The sequence below is a fragment of the Orbicella faveolata genome, unplaced genomic scaffold, assembly GCF_042242905.1.
Source record: "Orbicella faveolata isolate gen_17 unplaced genomic scaffold, um_ofav_v1 contig_34, whole genome shotgun sequence".
Classification (NCBI taxonomy): Eukaryota; Metazoa; Cnidaria; class Anthozoa; order Scleractinia; family Merulinidae; genus Orbicella; species Orbicella faveolata.
The window spans coordinates 4,755,784-4,770,555 of record NW_028301563.1 but is presented as its reverse complement, the minus strand read 5'-3'; the positions used below and the strand labels follow the sequence as shown (position 1 = coordinate 4,770,555).

The window sequence follows — 14,772 nt, the reverse complement described above, 5'->3', positions numbered from 1 at the left end:
AATTTGCTGGCAGGTTCGAGAGACCCCCGGGAAAGACCCTCTCGAATTGTCTCTGCTTTCTGATGACGAATGGATCAGATAGATCCAGATATTCTGATTTAGTGACAAATTTCGTTGGAGTTAGCAATGAAACTAGCGAGAAAATAGGTAACTTGTGAGAAGATATTGATATTAAAACATTCCGCCTGAGTTGAACGAATGACAAAAGTTTAATCTGTAGATCTAGTTTTGCTTAAGCGCTTACGTTACGAGCTTGCAGCTTGAGGACTTAATGAGCGTTTTTGTGTGTAGTCTCTTACTCGGCTATTATGTTAGCGCTAAAAGTTATTTCCCAAAGCAGTACAACATTTGTTAAAGAAGAATCTAAAACTGAATAATAATAATAATAATAATAATAATAATAATAATAATAATAATAATAATAATACTCGATGTAACCGAGGTAAAAGATAATACAAAAGACTAACAACAGAAGTAAAAGGGCTGGCGAACTGTAGATAATTCTTACACGCACGTCCACAGCGAGTCTCAAATGACCTGTTAGGCTGTCCCAAAGATCCAAACATCTGTCACTATGCTTGGAACTAGTTAACCAAGAATTCTTCAATCGACTCCTAAACGAAGATCGAGAAGACCATAAGTAATATACTGAATCTTTTTCAGTAAAGAAGGGTCCAAGCAAGTATATGGGGAGAAAGAATGCAACGGCAAGACTGAAGTAAGCTGGCTGTACTTAGTTCTGTAATGCTTCGATACCCGGCGTTAGTGTGAATAATACAGTGTATAACCCGTATAAGTAAATTGAAATCTTTTGTAAGCTATGTGTTGTAAATAATGTATTATATGTTACTAATGTAATAATAATGATGATAATAATAATAGTAATAATAATAATAATAATAATAATAAAAACTATTAAACTAACTATCTTACTAATCTGACCAAAGCGGCACTACTATATTGTACTACACTATATTCTATTCACATTCATGTAAAGCTAATGAATTATATAAGTTGAATATGTTTAGTTACAGTTTAATACAAGTTTCAAGTATCGTTAATAATGTTAAGCATGTGAAAATTAAATTTCTAAAAATACTTAATTTCTGTGCTAAAAAAACAAATGGCAAAATATTATTCCAGGTATGGTAGCAGCTTATAAAAAGGAATCTTACCCTTCCTATCGTAAAAAACTGAAAACATTAAAAAAGATGCAAAATAATGGCATCACAAAAATGGCAAACATGATTGGTGAACAAGCTGTAAGGAGTTTCTTACCATTTAAGTTACTATAGCAACGGTATGACTTGTAATAAAACACCTTAATTTAGTTTATAGTTCAAGCGCGAATTCTGTGACCCTTATTTTATATTGTCGAATTGTACTCAGCAAGTAAATATTCAACATTTCACAAAATTTAAAATAAATGATAGTGGACTGATGATGGATCAAAGTTCAGAGCAGTTAATTGGAATTAGCTGATGATGTTGAAAACAGATGCTATCATTGATAGTCACACTGTGAAGGTTACCATGGTCACTCATTTTTTTCGTCAATATTTAGAAGCTATTCGATGCGTCAGTCAACCGATCTATCAACAAGTTACACCAGTTGTCACCAGTTATGCCTTTATTCTCACGCTCCGAAGGAAGGGAGCGTGAGAATTTTCTCAGTTGTACAACTTCCTCTACAAACTGATGACAGAAGTCTAGTTGGAGCACTTATATTTCAGTAACGGGTGTGTTCATCATTTTATACATTCAGCTTTTTTATTTCCTACAATCCAGTTTCTGTTGTTTGCCTGGCTTATATATAACCTCCTAATTAGAATTTTGTAGTTTCTAGGTAATCAACGAACTATGGTGGGACAAACGCCGTCCAACAAACTAACGTTCTCTGGTCTCTGGTAAAATTCGGCCATCGAGTCGCGCGCGGGAATGCGTGGGTGGAATAATACTGTACCATTGTGCAATACAAGACAGCCACTGGAGCAGTAGAACTCAGCTGGTGCGGATTCCAGGACTTCTTGCAAAGTTTGCAGCATCTTTTTGCTTCAACATGTCTGCTCTGTTCTGCAGTGACGGGTATGTTACAAGTATGGATCAGGTTTTGTGACTGCTTGTTTTGTACTTATAGTTCCACACAGTTTGAGTCTTTCGTACTCACAAACAGCTCAACGAAGAGCATGCGCAATGCCGATCGGTGATTCGACACGATGCTCGTGAGAATCTCGGCGAGTACGTTGTGCCACAGTGTAAGTACAATCAGACCGTCTAACCAGATTAATTATCTCTTGTACGACTAAGAACAACACAAAGGCCTACAAAGACTATAAAACTCAGCGTGGTTCTGGGAGGAAAACAGTAAGCAAGGACTTGATAAGACAATAGAGCGGCTAACTGGAAAAACCCCACAGCGTTAAAGACACAACAACCTTGCGTCCAACATGCGGTTTTGTGTTAAAATAGACAGAGAACCAGCTTGTTTTGCAGACAGTGTAAAGCTGCTTTTACGCGGAAGGCTAGAGATTCAGAAAGCTTCTGTTTAGGTGTGGAATGAGAGACCATTCGCTTAGTCCACTCGCCTTTAGCCGCATGTGAATTGAACAAGTGCTCCATGGAAATCAGAAAACTAAGCTAGCGGCTAAACGCAGTCAAAACGTTTCAACTGTACCCTATGTACAAGAAATTTAAGGGTGCAGGCAGCCTTGAACCGGCTAAAGGATCTGGAGCGGCACAAATTTCAGAAAAAAAAATCAACTTTGTTAACAGAGCAGATGAACAACAATCTGATTATGGAAAATTTTGAAGTGACTGCTATATGCAGACTAAACTTAGTTGACACGACCTATTTAGCTCTACACTTTTAGTTTTCTGTCACTTCTATATCAAAATTACACGAGCTTTTGTGTTACGGATTAAAGCAAATGGCAATAAACATTTTTCAGTTAATAAATCACTTGCCACAAATGTTTAGACTAGGGTTCGCGGTTTAATAAAGTTTATGTGCTTCTGTCTGCTCCAGGCTTCGTTTGTTGACCTGACAAGTTCAATTACACGACATTTTGGAGACTAATTTTCCTGTTTGATAAAAATGTCGAAATACCTTAATTAGAGGCTTGACTTGTACGTGTGAGTAGCAATTGCCCTCCCACGCTTTCCTCCTCTATTTTCTACCTTCGTTAGCTTCACAAGCTAACAATTAATATTTTGCTTTGAGTTTCGGTTTTTTCCTAACCTTGTACTTTGCTGGAGACGAAGAATAAATTCGACCTGGAGTGAGGAATGCCTTTAGTGTCGAGATGGGGTTATATTTCATGTAACACAGCTCGCTTTATCGTTTTTTAATTCACTCCTCAACCCGCGCTGATGGCAATCCGATCCGTTTAAGCCCAGCACAAAGTCAATTAAACAAAACCTCATGGTGTTTTCCTGACCTTTTGCGTCCTAACAATGTGGTTAATCCGGTACATTATCCCCCTGCCTTTGAAAACAGCATTACAGCATCATTTGCAGAAGTTGAGTTCGTGATATCATTAACATATTGTTGCTTAATTATAAAACTCTAAAGGTTTTCAAATTATTTGGGGAAGCTTGGCATAAATGCAGATAAATGATATAGACATCAGTAACAGACTGTGTTGTTTTTTTTTCAGTGTATATGTAGCATTGTCGAATAAAAAACATCTATAGTGAGTTGCGTATAGGGTCAAATCCATTTAATACGTTATAATTAATTATCCGCTAACACAAAAGTCTGGTTTTTTTTTTTGCTAAGACAATAGTCTTAGAAGGATTTCTGTTGGGAACACAATTTTAACTTTTTCCTTGCAAGAACAAGAGCGCTGAAACACACCGGCTTATGAATCTTTGTCCACCTTTGTGGTCAGGGATTTTAATAATCTAAGATTAGGAGAGAAAGAGAAATGCCAGAAATGTTGAACAATCCCGTCACTGAATAATAAACGCTATTGTGAAGAAAAGATTCATTCATTCAATGAAAGGATTAGTCAATGAAAGAAAGAGTATTTAGCTTTAGAAAGTTTTAGGAGCCGATGACAACTTACATCTCACATATAGTGTTACATTTGTTTAAGTAATGATATTACTGATAGAATTGACAGCATGTTACTCCGAGAGAGATGATGACCTTCTCACTTCTGAATACCAGTCTGCCTGGCAAATGTATTGAAAATACAGGGAGAAATCAACTTTTGACGAATTATTCGAGAGAAGCCTTATGGCTCAGCTTTATCAAGTGTAACGTCCTGCTGCGATTATAATGAGTAAAATTAACAAATTAAATCCCTGCAGTTGTAAAATGACTCTTGTTTAAACGCTTAAGTTACAAAAGGGTTGGGATTTTTTTGCTTTATTATATTTCATTTCTTTCTTTCTTTTTTTTTTTTTTTTTCATCCCATGAACAGTTAAATTAGTGACAGAATTGCCGCGGTGGAGGTAATCGCGCGAAGTCGGAAACAAATTTACAAATAAGATGAGATAGGCTTTTAGTAACCTAATAATTTAAGCCAGTTTAGACGATTCTTGATTGATGTTATTTTTGCCTCGGGCTTTATAGATTCATCTTAGATACTTTACATTCATTCTGTTTGCTGTCTGACGATCAACAAAGAACTCCATTCCACTGGTAGTTATAAACTCTCACGGGAACTTTCGACGAAAGTTTTCTAAACAGTTTCAAAACTATCACAAGACTTTTAAGTTCACTGTCAATTAAAGTGTTACAAAAGGAGTTCAGTTGCAAATATGTCTCTTATGCCTTTTACAAGGCAAGGAGAACAGTAGATCTTTGTTTGTTTTAATGTGAATGACTTATAATTGGGTTAGAGCATATGGCACGCGGACAATAAATTTTTCTTAAATTTTTCATGAACACACACACAGCGTTCTTGTTCGGACTTTGACAGGGAGTGCAATTCATCAAGAAATTTATTATCAAACAAACAATAGTTTCAAATTGTTTTAGACATAAGTTTTTCTCGCGGGAATGCTTGTTATTTTACAAAACATAAATGAGACATATTGATTTCCCCAGGCGAGGCGACTACGCATTGTAATGTGTTCAAGACAGTGGCGCGTTGATTATGTCCCCGCGATAATCTTTCCGTTTCAATCGTCTGTGAATACAGTATTACTCAGTGATATTCACTGAGAAGCCATTGGCGCTTGCACGATTGCAGTGCCGTCTAAGCTCACTTAATATTAGCTCAATTCTTGTTCATTCATCACTTTCACTTAGCATTTGATTTCAATGACACACGGAGCCGCCTTTTACAAGCACACTAAAACAAAACAGATGGCGTTAATTGGAGCGAGACGCAAACACTATTGGCTCTTCAGTGTTTGTGCATACTAATGAAATTCCGGCCTTATAAAGAATATCGTTACTCGATCGGATTGACCTGTCACTTGGAAGTCGGCGGTCACTGTGCGAGGCTTGTCTGAAATTTTCGTGTCCTTTGATCAGTTTCTTCAAGACGGCTAGGGATTCGCACTGCAAGCGATTACTGCCAGTTCACGATGATCCTATACGCTTTTGGTCTCTTACTTCTCCTGGGCTTCTCTAATGGTACGTAAGGTATTTTCACAGAGTTTAATGTCCTTATAAGTTTTCATGTATTCAGATATTTGATCTTCAGTCGCTCTTCGTTGTTGCCTGAGAATTCCATGGTGGTAAATCGCTGATTCTTTGCTAAATGAGCGACCTAAAACGCGTCTTTCAGTGTAAGTAATTGATCTTGGACCTAATGGCGTGTGCTGGGTGGCGAATAGTCCTTCAAAAACCAGCACAAGCGAGAAATTTTCCTCGAATTTCAAGAGTCTCGAAGTCTTGTTGTTCTTAGAGGTTATATGTCTCTCGCAGTCTCGATTTTTCCACAAAGCTGTTTCGGAGTCTCCGTTTGTCTGTTTAATGTATAAATGACATATGATGAACGTTTTTATTCTTAGAGTCTGGAGATTTCGCTCGCAGTTAAAACATGTACTTTGGAGTCTTGACCTCGCTATTTAAAAGTCAAAATGTCTCGGTCTCGCAAAGGAAAACACTAGTTTCAGTTTCGCTTTCTTGCAAAGTCTCGCATGTATAAAATTCTAAGGACCGGTCAGTCACGCCAAGTAACTAACGCCGGCATTTTTACCGCGACGACAGTGTCTTCTAGATTTATCTTGCACAATGTCAATTCTTCAAACAGCTAGGGTTGTTGATTATCTATAACTATAAAACTATGTAGTTCTTTGCGAAATACAGCCATGTGGTCGATTGTAAATTCTTGTCATAATCCACTCTCTTTTGTTCTGTTCAAAAGATCTGCAGCCAGGGACGAACTTTTAGTCGCCATTCTCGGTATTTACATACCCAAATTGTTTATTTTCCAGAGCTAATATACTTCATGACTTGGATTACTACTCGTAAATAATTAATGTTATCCAAAACTCACTGGAGAAAGCGAAGGAACGTGTAAATTGCAAACCATTTTTCCAAGCGCTGTGCGGTTGCCAGCCACGCGCCGCTGCACACTGATTTCAATGTGCATAAATCTTGCTCGCTGCAAACACTTGCAATACTCTCTTATTAAGTAATGTTTGTTTTGTCTCTAATACTTGTTTCCACCATTGACTTTTTCGTTGCTCGTTCACCAAGCTATATAATGAACTTTTTGACTTTGCTGTAGAATTGATCCTATTTAGTTTTGGCTGGTTTTGTTAGTTTTTGCTTGGTCTGGGTGTGGTTGAGACAAAATCAAACATCAAATTTAAATTCAAAGTCCGTTCAACCACAAAAGCCAATAAATATTCATCAAATTAAGTTCTTGGCAGATAGTTGAAAAGTTTTGGTAAACAGTTTTGACTAATAGTTCAATTTGTTATGACCTAGTCGTTAAATATCTACAGCTCGAACATTTTCTTTGAAACAATCCTTTGGTGTAAAGAAGATTTTTTATACCAAGCTTAAACGAGCGCAGGAAATTTAATGTACAGAAAGCGATGAAAATTCTTTTAGTCTTCCAAGGCAGCGAAGATTAAAAATTTTAATTTATTCCAAGATAACTGTGGCTCCCCACGAGGTCCATTGTTTTTTTTGTGTGTGTTGTCCAAGAGTTTGAAGAGCAGTCGCAGTAAAATTCATATCAAAGTGTAAAGAAAGAGCCAAAGGACATTATTAGATATGAGATCGGGCGCCTGATTGTGTGAAAATTTGAAGCTTAGCAAAGATCAAAACATCCGGAACACCACACATTAGCATATTCCCGAAGCGTGAATTGAAAACGCCGACTTATGAATATTGAAGAATTTTATTCAGGCTTGTATCGATGTTTGTTTGAAGGCGGGCGGGTCTTTTGTCTTAAACCACCTGGCTTTTAACATATCGCGCACAAGAGTATATTATCGTCTCGCAAATTGAGCACTCAAATACAAAATAAAAGCTTCCTTGCTTTCATTATGTCAAATACTCTGTATGCTGTTAAATGGCCCCCTGATAATATAAAGATATTCTTTTCCAAGTAAGCATCATTAGTTTTATAGAACTGTTTCCACAAGAGGTGGTGCACCTAAACCTCTACGTTTTAACGAATCACCCAAAGTTGTTGAGTTTACTATATTAGCCTTGATTAATTACTAAGCAAGTCTTGAAAAATGCAGTCATATCTATTGAAAATCAAGGAACCAGAAACCACTCGAGTCAAAAATAGAGTATTTGCTAGAAAAGAATTTGTAAGTAGTCGGGAACTTTGTTGGCGTCAAATTCTGGACTTATCACCTGAAGCTGTGCTAGTTATGTCTGCGAATCGTGTCAAAGTAGTCTCCGCGGACCGCAGCTGATTGTTCGTATGTCTACTAGACCGTTTCCTGTCATTTATTAATGATCCACTTTTCACTGAAAAGACTAGAAGCAGAAACTGAGCAATGGAGTTTTGAATAAATTTCTAATGATTAACCGTACAACTCCACCTCTTCCGCACAAATGCAGTAATAAGGGAACATTTCAAATTTTGCGACAGTGAAAAAAGGATGTAATCTGTCTGCTCTCACAAGGTTTTGACAGCTAGTTGGTAGCAAAGTTCATTAAGTTGATTCTTCAGTGACTTTGATCTAAAGTTTACAAAACTTAAGATCTCGCATCACCTTGAGTAAATTTACAAATCCCGCCCCGATACTTGAAGACAGAATTAAATTGGTTACCTACGAGAGATCTGTTTGCAGACCAACCTTTTGAAGAAAACAAACGAAGCGAGACTAGCTTATCACTGAAATCAACCTCGCGTGATCCATAACACACGCGAAGCTACTGACTCTCTCTGGAAAAATTTAGACAAAACCCAATCCTTAGCTAGTTTCGCTCTAGAGACTCCTTTATCTCTATCATGCAGACATGGCAGATCTTGTTTGTCTTTAATGTATCGAGTCATGTTCATCACATGTTCATCAGAGAGAGAGAGAGAGAGAGAGAGAGGGGGGGGGGGGGGTGCAGAAATTTCTCGAAACGAAATTTCGAGAGTCTAGTCAGCGCAGTTTCGGACCCATCTCTCTATGATCACTTTTTCCACTCGGTCGTTCGCCAATAATTGACGTTGTAAACACCCCTAAGTATTGTCACAAATAGCTCGCTGTGGTGTGTAAACAGCATTGTTTCATCCGTGTCTCAAATAAGCAACCTATAATTTTGGACAATTTAAGTGAAAAATTAAGACGACCCCTTCCCCTGGCGCGTTTTGGGTTAGCGCCAGTTCATCATTGATTTAGGGGTGGAGGGGTGGTTTTATTTCTTATTTTATTCTGACCAAGCTAGTTCATCTTCGGTATCAATAATACTAATCAATAATAATGGCCGATTAAACATCAGAATTGTCTTTCATGTCATGGATATTGAAATGTTAGTGAAAATGTGAATAAAAATATGCACTTTCTTTGGTTTGGTCGCGTTGATAAATCAATAGACCAATTTCCATATATTAAAATTCAGCCTAACACAACAGACCTCAGCGCGAGGCTCTGGGGAATAAACCCAACAAACTCTGTAGTTATTCTTCAGAGCCTCGTGCAAAGGTCTATGGTCTTGTGCTGAATTTCAATATATCGAAATTGGTCTATTTTTCAATTCGGAGGTGAACAATTTGACTTCTGAGGCAGAGGACGGGGGCTTTGGATGATTTGAAAGAAACAACCTGATATTCTGCAAGTATACTTGTACTGACCACTGCCGAAAAACTTCACCTACGTTCATTGAGCCGAAAAAAAGTGCATAAAAGGGTTAAAAATTTTTTTATGCCAGTACCAAATCAGCCACCCACTCCTCAGAAGTCAAATGGTTACCCCTAACTGAAAATGATTTATAAACTGCGACCGTGCCAAAAGCGACAGGTACTGGAACCTTATTAGTTAATCTTTAAGTAAACGCATTTTTTCTTTCTCTTTTTTTTTACCCTTCGCTAGCGCATCCCGAGGCACCGATGTTATGTTGAAGTTCTGATCAAAATAATTAAGCTACACCAAGGATTGATAAAAAGATTTGAAAAATCTTGGTGAAACCTTGGCGAAATGGTGTACAAACCGATTTGCTTCTTTCGCAGGCTATAATTCAATTAATAATGGTAATTGAACTGAGTGGAGTGCAATTTGGTCTGAAATCATACGCGTGATTTCAAAATCGAACGAGCTCAAGTTCTTGCGGCGCCATTTGTTTCAAGATATTTCCAAGATGGCAGGTTTCTAACAATATAAATGACCATAAAAACAAGTTTAAGGTGTCACGCGTATGATTTCAGACCAAATTGCACTCCACTCAGTGCAATTACCATTATTAATTAATTAATTACTCGATTAATCAGTCAGCCTTCGCTGATCAAAAATATGTAAATGTAAATGAATTCCACCACCAAGAAATGCTGTCACCTGAATTCCAAATATCAAGTTGTTATTGATCATTCTAACATTCATAGACTGACGTTCGGTTTACTTTACTTTTTTTTTCTACAGCCCAGGATGCCGCAAATGCCACTACAGCACCTCCGCCTGACTGTGAGTGATAGAAATAAGTCTGAACTGATTGGTGATATTTTGAGTAAGCTGACTGACTGACTGACAGATCGACTGACCGACCGACTGACTGACTAAGTGACGGACGAACTCACTGACTGACTAAGTGACTGACTGACGGACTGACTGACTGAGTCATTGACTGATGGACGGACCGAGATGGACGGACCGACTCACTAACTAACTCACTTACTAAATGACGGATCGAAAACTGATCACTGACTGACTGACTGACTGACTGACTGACACACTGACTGACTTAATGTTATCATTTTTTGTTACATATGGATACAAGTCGCAAAGTTCAATACAAATCTTTACATTTTGTCATTAACTGCATGCACACTGAGATCTGGGATATCTGTCGTTTATTAGTACATTCATTCGTTGTTTCTTGACAGCCCTATCTGTGGTGTGCACCTACGAGTATATGATGGTTTACCTGGAGCACACTAAGCATCCCAACCTGGACATGGATAGTATCACCCTGAAAGACGCCAACTGCAAATTAGCTGACCTGGGAGACTTCAACAGAACTCACTTGAGGATGGAAGTGCCACTGGACGGCTGTATGACCAACCATACCACTGCAGAAGATACCATCACTTACGCCAACAGCATAATAGCTGAGACTCGAGCTAGTCAAGGCAGCATCTTGATCTCCAGAGAGTTCCAGGCGGAGTTTCCATTCAAGTGTACTTATCCACGGTCTGCCATTTTGTCGGTCGCGAGTTTTTCTCCGCGGGAAAAAGTCATCTACACCAGAACAGGTAACGAGCGGAGTCCGGGCCCAATCCCCAATTCCCTCTGTGAGAGGCGCCTGCAGGGGATCATGGTAGTTGTATTCATCATCTTGGACTGGATATTTGTTTTGATGAATACAGCTACCATGATTCCCTGCAGGCGTCTCATAGGAAGAATCGGCCATTTGTGCCGTTTAAATGTTTTTGCCCTTTTGGGCCTGCGCATTGACCCTGAAAGTAAAACGACCACTGTTAAGACAGTGGAAAGTCATGTTTATTTGGAAAGTTTAAATCATAGGCTGAAAATAATTGAGCTGTGTTTTGCCAGTCATACGAGCACGATCGTATGACTGGCACGCTGGCTCAGTTATCATGGGGAAGGGCTGGGAAAGAGCATAAATAGTAACGGCTTACTATTGAGAAAATCTGGCATAATGACGGGAGTAGGCTCTGTTTGAGAGATCTTATCTTCAAACCAGTGCTAAAAAAGCAATGAATGAAATATGTTTTATTTGACCTTTGCAGCTGAGTTTGGTAACTTTACCTTCATGATGGAAATGTACCCCACGGCCAAATATGACACTCCATACGACACCTACCCCGTACAAAAGGACCTGAATGAAAAAATGTACCTGGAAGTAAAGGTACTGTCCAATGACTCCAAGTTGGTTTTGTTTCCCGATAAATGTTGGGCCACGCCCAGTTCAGACCCGGAAGACGACAAATCGTTTGCTTTCATCGAGGACGGGTAAGGAATTGGTTAGACTTTCAGAAAGTCCTTCATCTTGTATACTCATGAACTCATCATGACTCGCTGGACCTCTCGCAACTTCGTCGGCCGCTTAGCGACTTGCGGCCTAAAACCTGGCACCTCTCGCTCCGCTCGCCTAGCTATTCTACCCAGAAACTCACGAGGTCGACTTGTGGGAAGTCTAAGCATTGGTAAACCTCGACTGTACGTTACCACACATTAATCTTAGACTACTACACTGCATTGACAACTCTGATAAAAATAGGAAAAAAGAAGACAAATAATAGCGCAAAGCAATGAAGTCTGCATTTGACAATGGAGCTAGCCATGGGCAACCTGCGGCGGACAAGCATTCCATCTAGGCGGGGGGGGGGGGGAGTGGGGGAGAGATGATTGCTCCTTTGTGGCGTCATGTTGCCTTAACAAGGGTTATGCCCCAAACTCTATTGAACCATTGATTTCAAATGACTCAAATGCAGACCGAATATATTTTCTCAAGTCTCCATCGGTTCTCTGTTGCGACTTACACTGTCTTTATGTTGTTGCTCTGTATTCTACTCTCAAATTTTTCTTTTCTGTCTCTTATTCACAGGTGTAACGAAGATGCGACATTGGTGTATGACTACGAAGAGAGTGCTGTGCAGCAGTTCAGCTTAGACGCATTCCGGTTCATGGGTGTAAGTGCGGATGCTGTGGTGTACCTCCACTGCGCAGTGGAAGCCTGCCGCAAGGGAGATAACTCCTCCCGCTGTGCTCAGGGCTGCGAAGAAGACAACGGTTCCAAGAGGAGGAGACGTAGCCTAGTACTGGATAGTATCGGACAGGAGACCGTTACTGTTGGACCAGTGTATAAAAAAGTTGATGATGAACCAGCACAAGAGGGTGAGAGTCAGTGAGCCGGAGCGTTCGCGTGCGTGACTAAGCAAGAGTGCTCGTGTGCAAATGCTAAGTGAGCACGTGCGTGAATGCTCATCACGCTCTTACGTGAATTATAAATGCGTGATTTCGCGCGTTTGTAAGTGCATTTGATAAGTGTAAAATTTTCGAAACTTGTGAAGCGTTTTTATGGCGGCCAGTTTGGTATACCGATAGGAAATGTTTTCAGACGAAAAAAACTCATTTCTCGAAGGAGAGGAAATGTTGTTTGGGAATACAGAATGGTCACGTGGCATCATGTAAAACCCTCCTAGCTTTATGTTAAAAATCGTTTGTTATTCCCGGCTATAAAAATCAAATCAAATGGAATCAAACTTTATTTAAAGACGATGACAATAGTTAAAAAACTAATGAACTTGTGGCCCTCTGAGACAATAGCCAATTCTGCCTTTAAAGCTCATTAAGTTACATTTTTTACTTTCCAGAACGAAAGTCTGTGGACTCGCTGACCATTATTGCTGCAGTCGCTGGTGTCTTGGGCGTGGTAGTGTTGGTTTTGATCGTGGCTTTGGCTGTGATGTACAAGCGTCATCATACTCCCCAGAATGCTGCTCGGGCTGTGTACGCCAGGACCTCCAGTGAAGATAATAAACAGCTCGTCTGAGAGAGACTGGGCGTGAGCGGGTGACGTGGCACACTGTAGCAATGTTCTGCACTTTCACTGCTTCGTTTTTGTTGGTTATGTAAACAACTTAAGCTTTTGCTATCGTAGTTGACGAGCCTATTACAACAGCGCGTATAATTAGGAGGATTCGCAAATTTAAGGTTTCCAAGTAAGCAGTAACAACTTTTTTACTTCTTGTAAACTTCCTTTAATGTTTCTGCAATTTAGTTTTTATTCATTTTTTAAACTAATTTTATAACAAAACGCGACAAACATCATCGAATAAGTCAAACATTTTAACAAGCTCTCGTTAGTCATTCCAGCATAGAGAAGTTAAAAACGCGGAGTAAGTCCATTTCATACGAATATTGCTTTTTTTTTTAATCTAAACGTATTTTTTAATCAATTTGTCGTTCTTTGCTCATTTTCAATCATCTAACAAAACGTAAGCGGTGATCACGCATTACTTAATGACTGCTGGCTGGCTTTTCTTGTAAAGATTTAGAAGATGTGTAATTGGGTCGATTTGTGGCTTTTTCCGCTGTTTTGAAATAGGTGCGACCATGCATTCTTTGAACTTTGATATGAATAGTTAAAAAGCAATACGAAGTAGTTAATCTTTTCAATTGCGTAACAATAGCCGAGCTAATCCGCAACACTGTTTTTACATAAGGCGAAGAAAAAAGATTTAGCATCGAGTTTTTAGACAGGGACTTTGTATATCTAGCGGTGTTGCACCTTCTTGAAAATGGCGGAAAATAATCTCAAACCGAGTCTGACAAGAGCCTATAACGCAAAGAGAGGAAATTTAACTCGTAGCAGTAATTCGTAAAATATGATCAGCGCATTATGTTAATTTTTAGCGCTCTGAGAACAAGCTGGTATTCGCATTCTGAATGTGTACGAGAATTATTTGTTAAATTATCAAATAACGAGCGCAATATGGGATAGTCTCTCTCTTTTGCTGTTTAATCTTTTGTCAATGCATGCTATAACCTGGGGCATATTATGACCTTAAAGAAGACGAAGGGAAGTGGTGTCATATAGCTGACACGCATCGATATTTACTCGGGAGAGAAAATGTGATATTCACTACTTTGAAGTAACTTGTCACGTCACGAAGTCTATGCGGCAGGGTAATACCCCGTTACGCCGACATTGTCATTGATTTTTACTGAAGTGACTCGGATAGAATCATTTTATTAACTTATGGTACATATGGAGTAGGGGAATAGTTTATAAAATGCGGTTTAGTAACTTAAAACACAACAAATGCACAGAGTTTGATCTTGCATTTGAAGTTGCAAAACGGTTTACGCTTCATTTCTGCGCCTAAATTATCATTTTATGTTATTACGAATAGCTCAAGACATTATGTGCCACTAGGTAGGTCTTTGTTTCCAATAAAAAAAAGGTTTAACCACAAGGTTTATTTATTATTTTTAAATACGATGAATTACATCATTTGGTTAGCTCCGTGAGCGGGCAAGATGAATCAAATCCTACGCTGTGATTGGCTACCCGAGCGGGCAAGATGGAGCTATTTTGCCCGCTCGGGACTACCCGCCGTGTCCCACAAGAAAAATTTCCTCGAAAGCCATATAATAAATCCTTTATTGACCAAGCTTGTTCGGTCAAGATGGCTTGATATTGGTCTCGTTCTTTTTTTGCGAGTTTATGGA

At 39.0% G+C, this 14,772-nt stretch overlaps 1 protein-coding gene and 1 long non-coding RNA gene across 2 annotated transcripts; both read left to right on the top strand.

Moving 5' to 3' along the window:
- Positions 1-1,532: 1,532 nt before the first annotated feature.
- On the top strand, positions 1,533-3,018 carry LOC110067948 (uncharacterized). Its single transcript, XR_002298713.2, has 2 exons — positions 1,533-1,738; positions 1,839-3,018. It is a non-coding gene; the product is annotated as an uncharacterized LOC110067948 (long non-coding RNA).
- A 2,393-nt stretch (positions 3,019-5,411) lies between these two features.
- Positions 5,412-14,516, top strand: LOC110067980 (ZP domain-containing protein-like). The gene is made up of 6 exons (XM_089271904.1): positions 5,412-5,590; positions 9,997-10,038; positions 10,458-10,826; positions 11,325-11,547; positions 12,143-12,432; positions 12,912-14,516. The coding sequence occupies exons 1-6, from the start codon at positions 5,542-5,544 to the stop codon at positions 13,088-13,090; spliced, it is 1,152 nt and encodes a 383-aa protein (XP_089128030.1). The 5' UTR covers positions 5,412-5,541; the 3' UTR covers positions 13,091-14,516.
- The last annotated feature ends 256 nt before the right edge of the window (positions 14,517-14,772 follow it).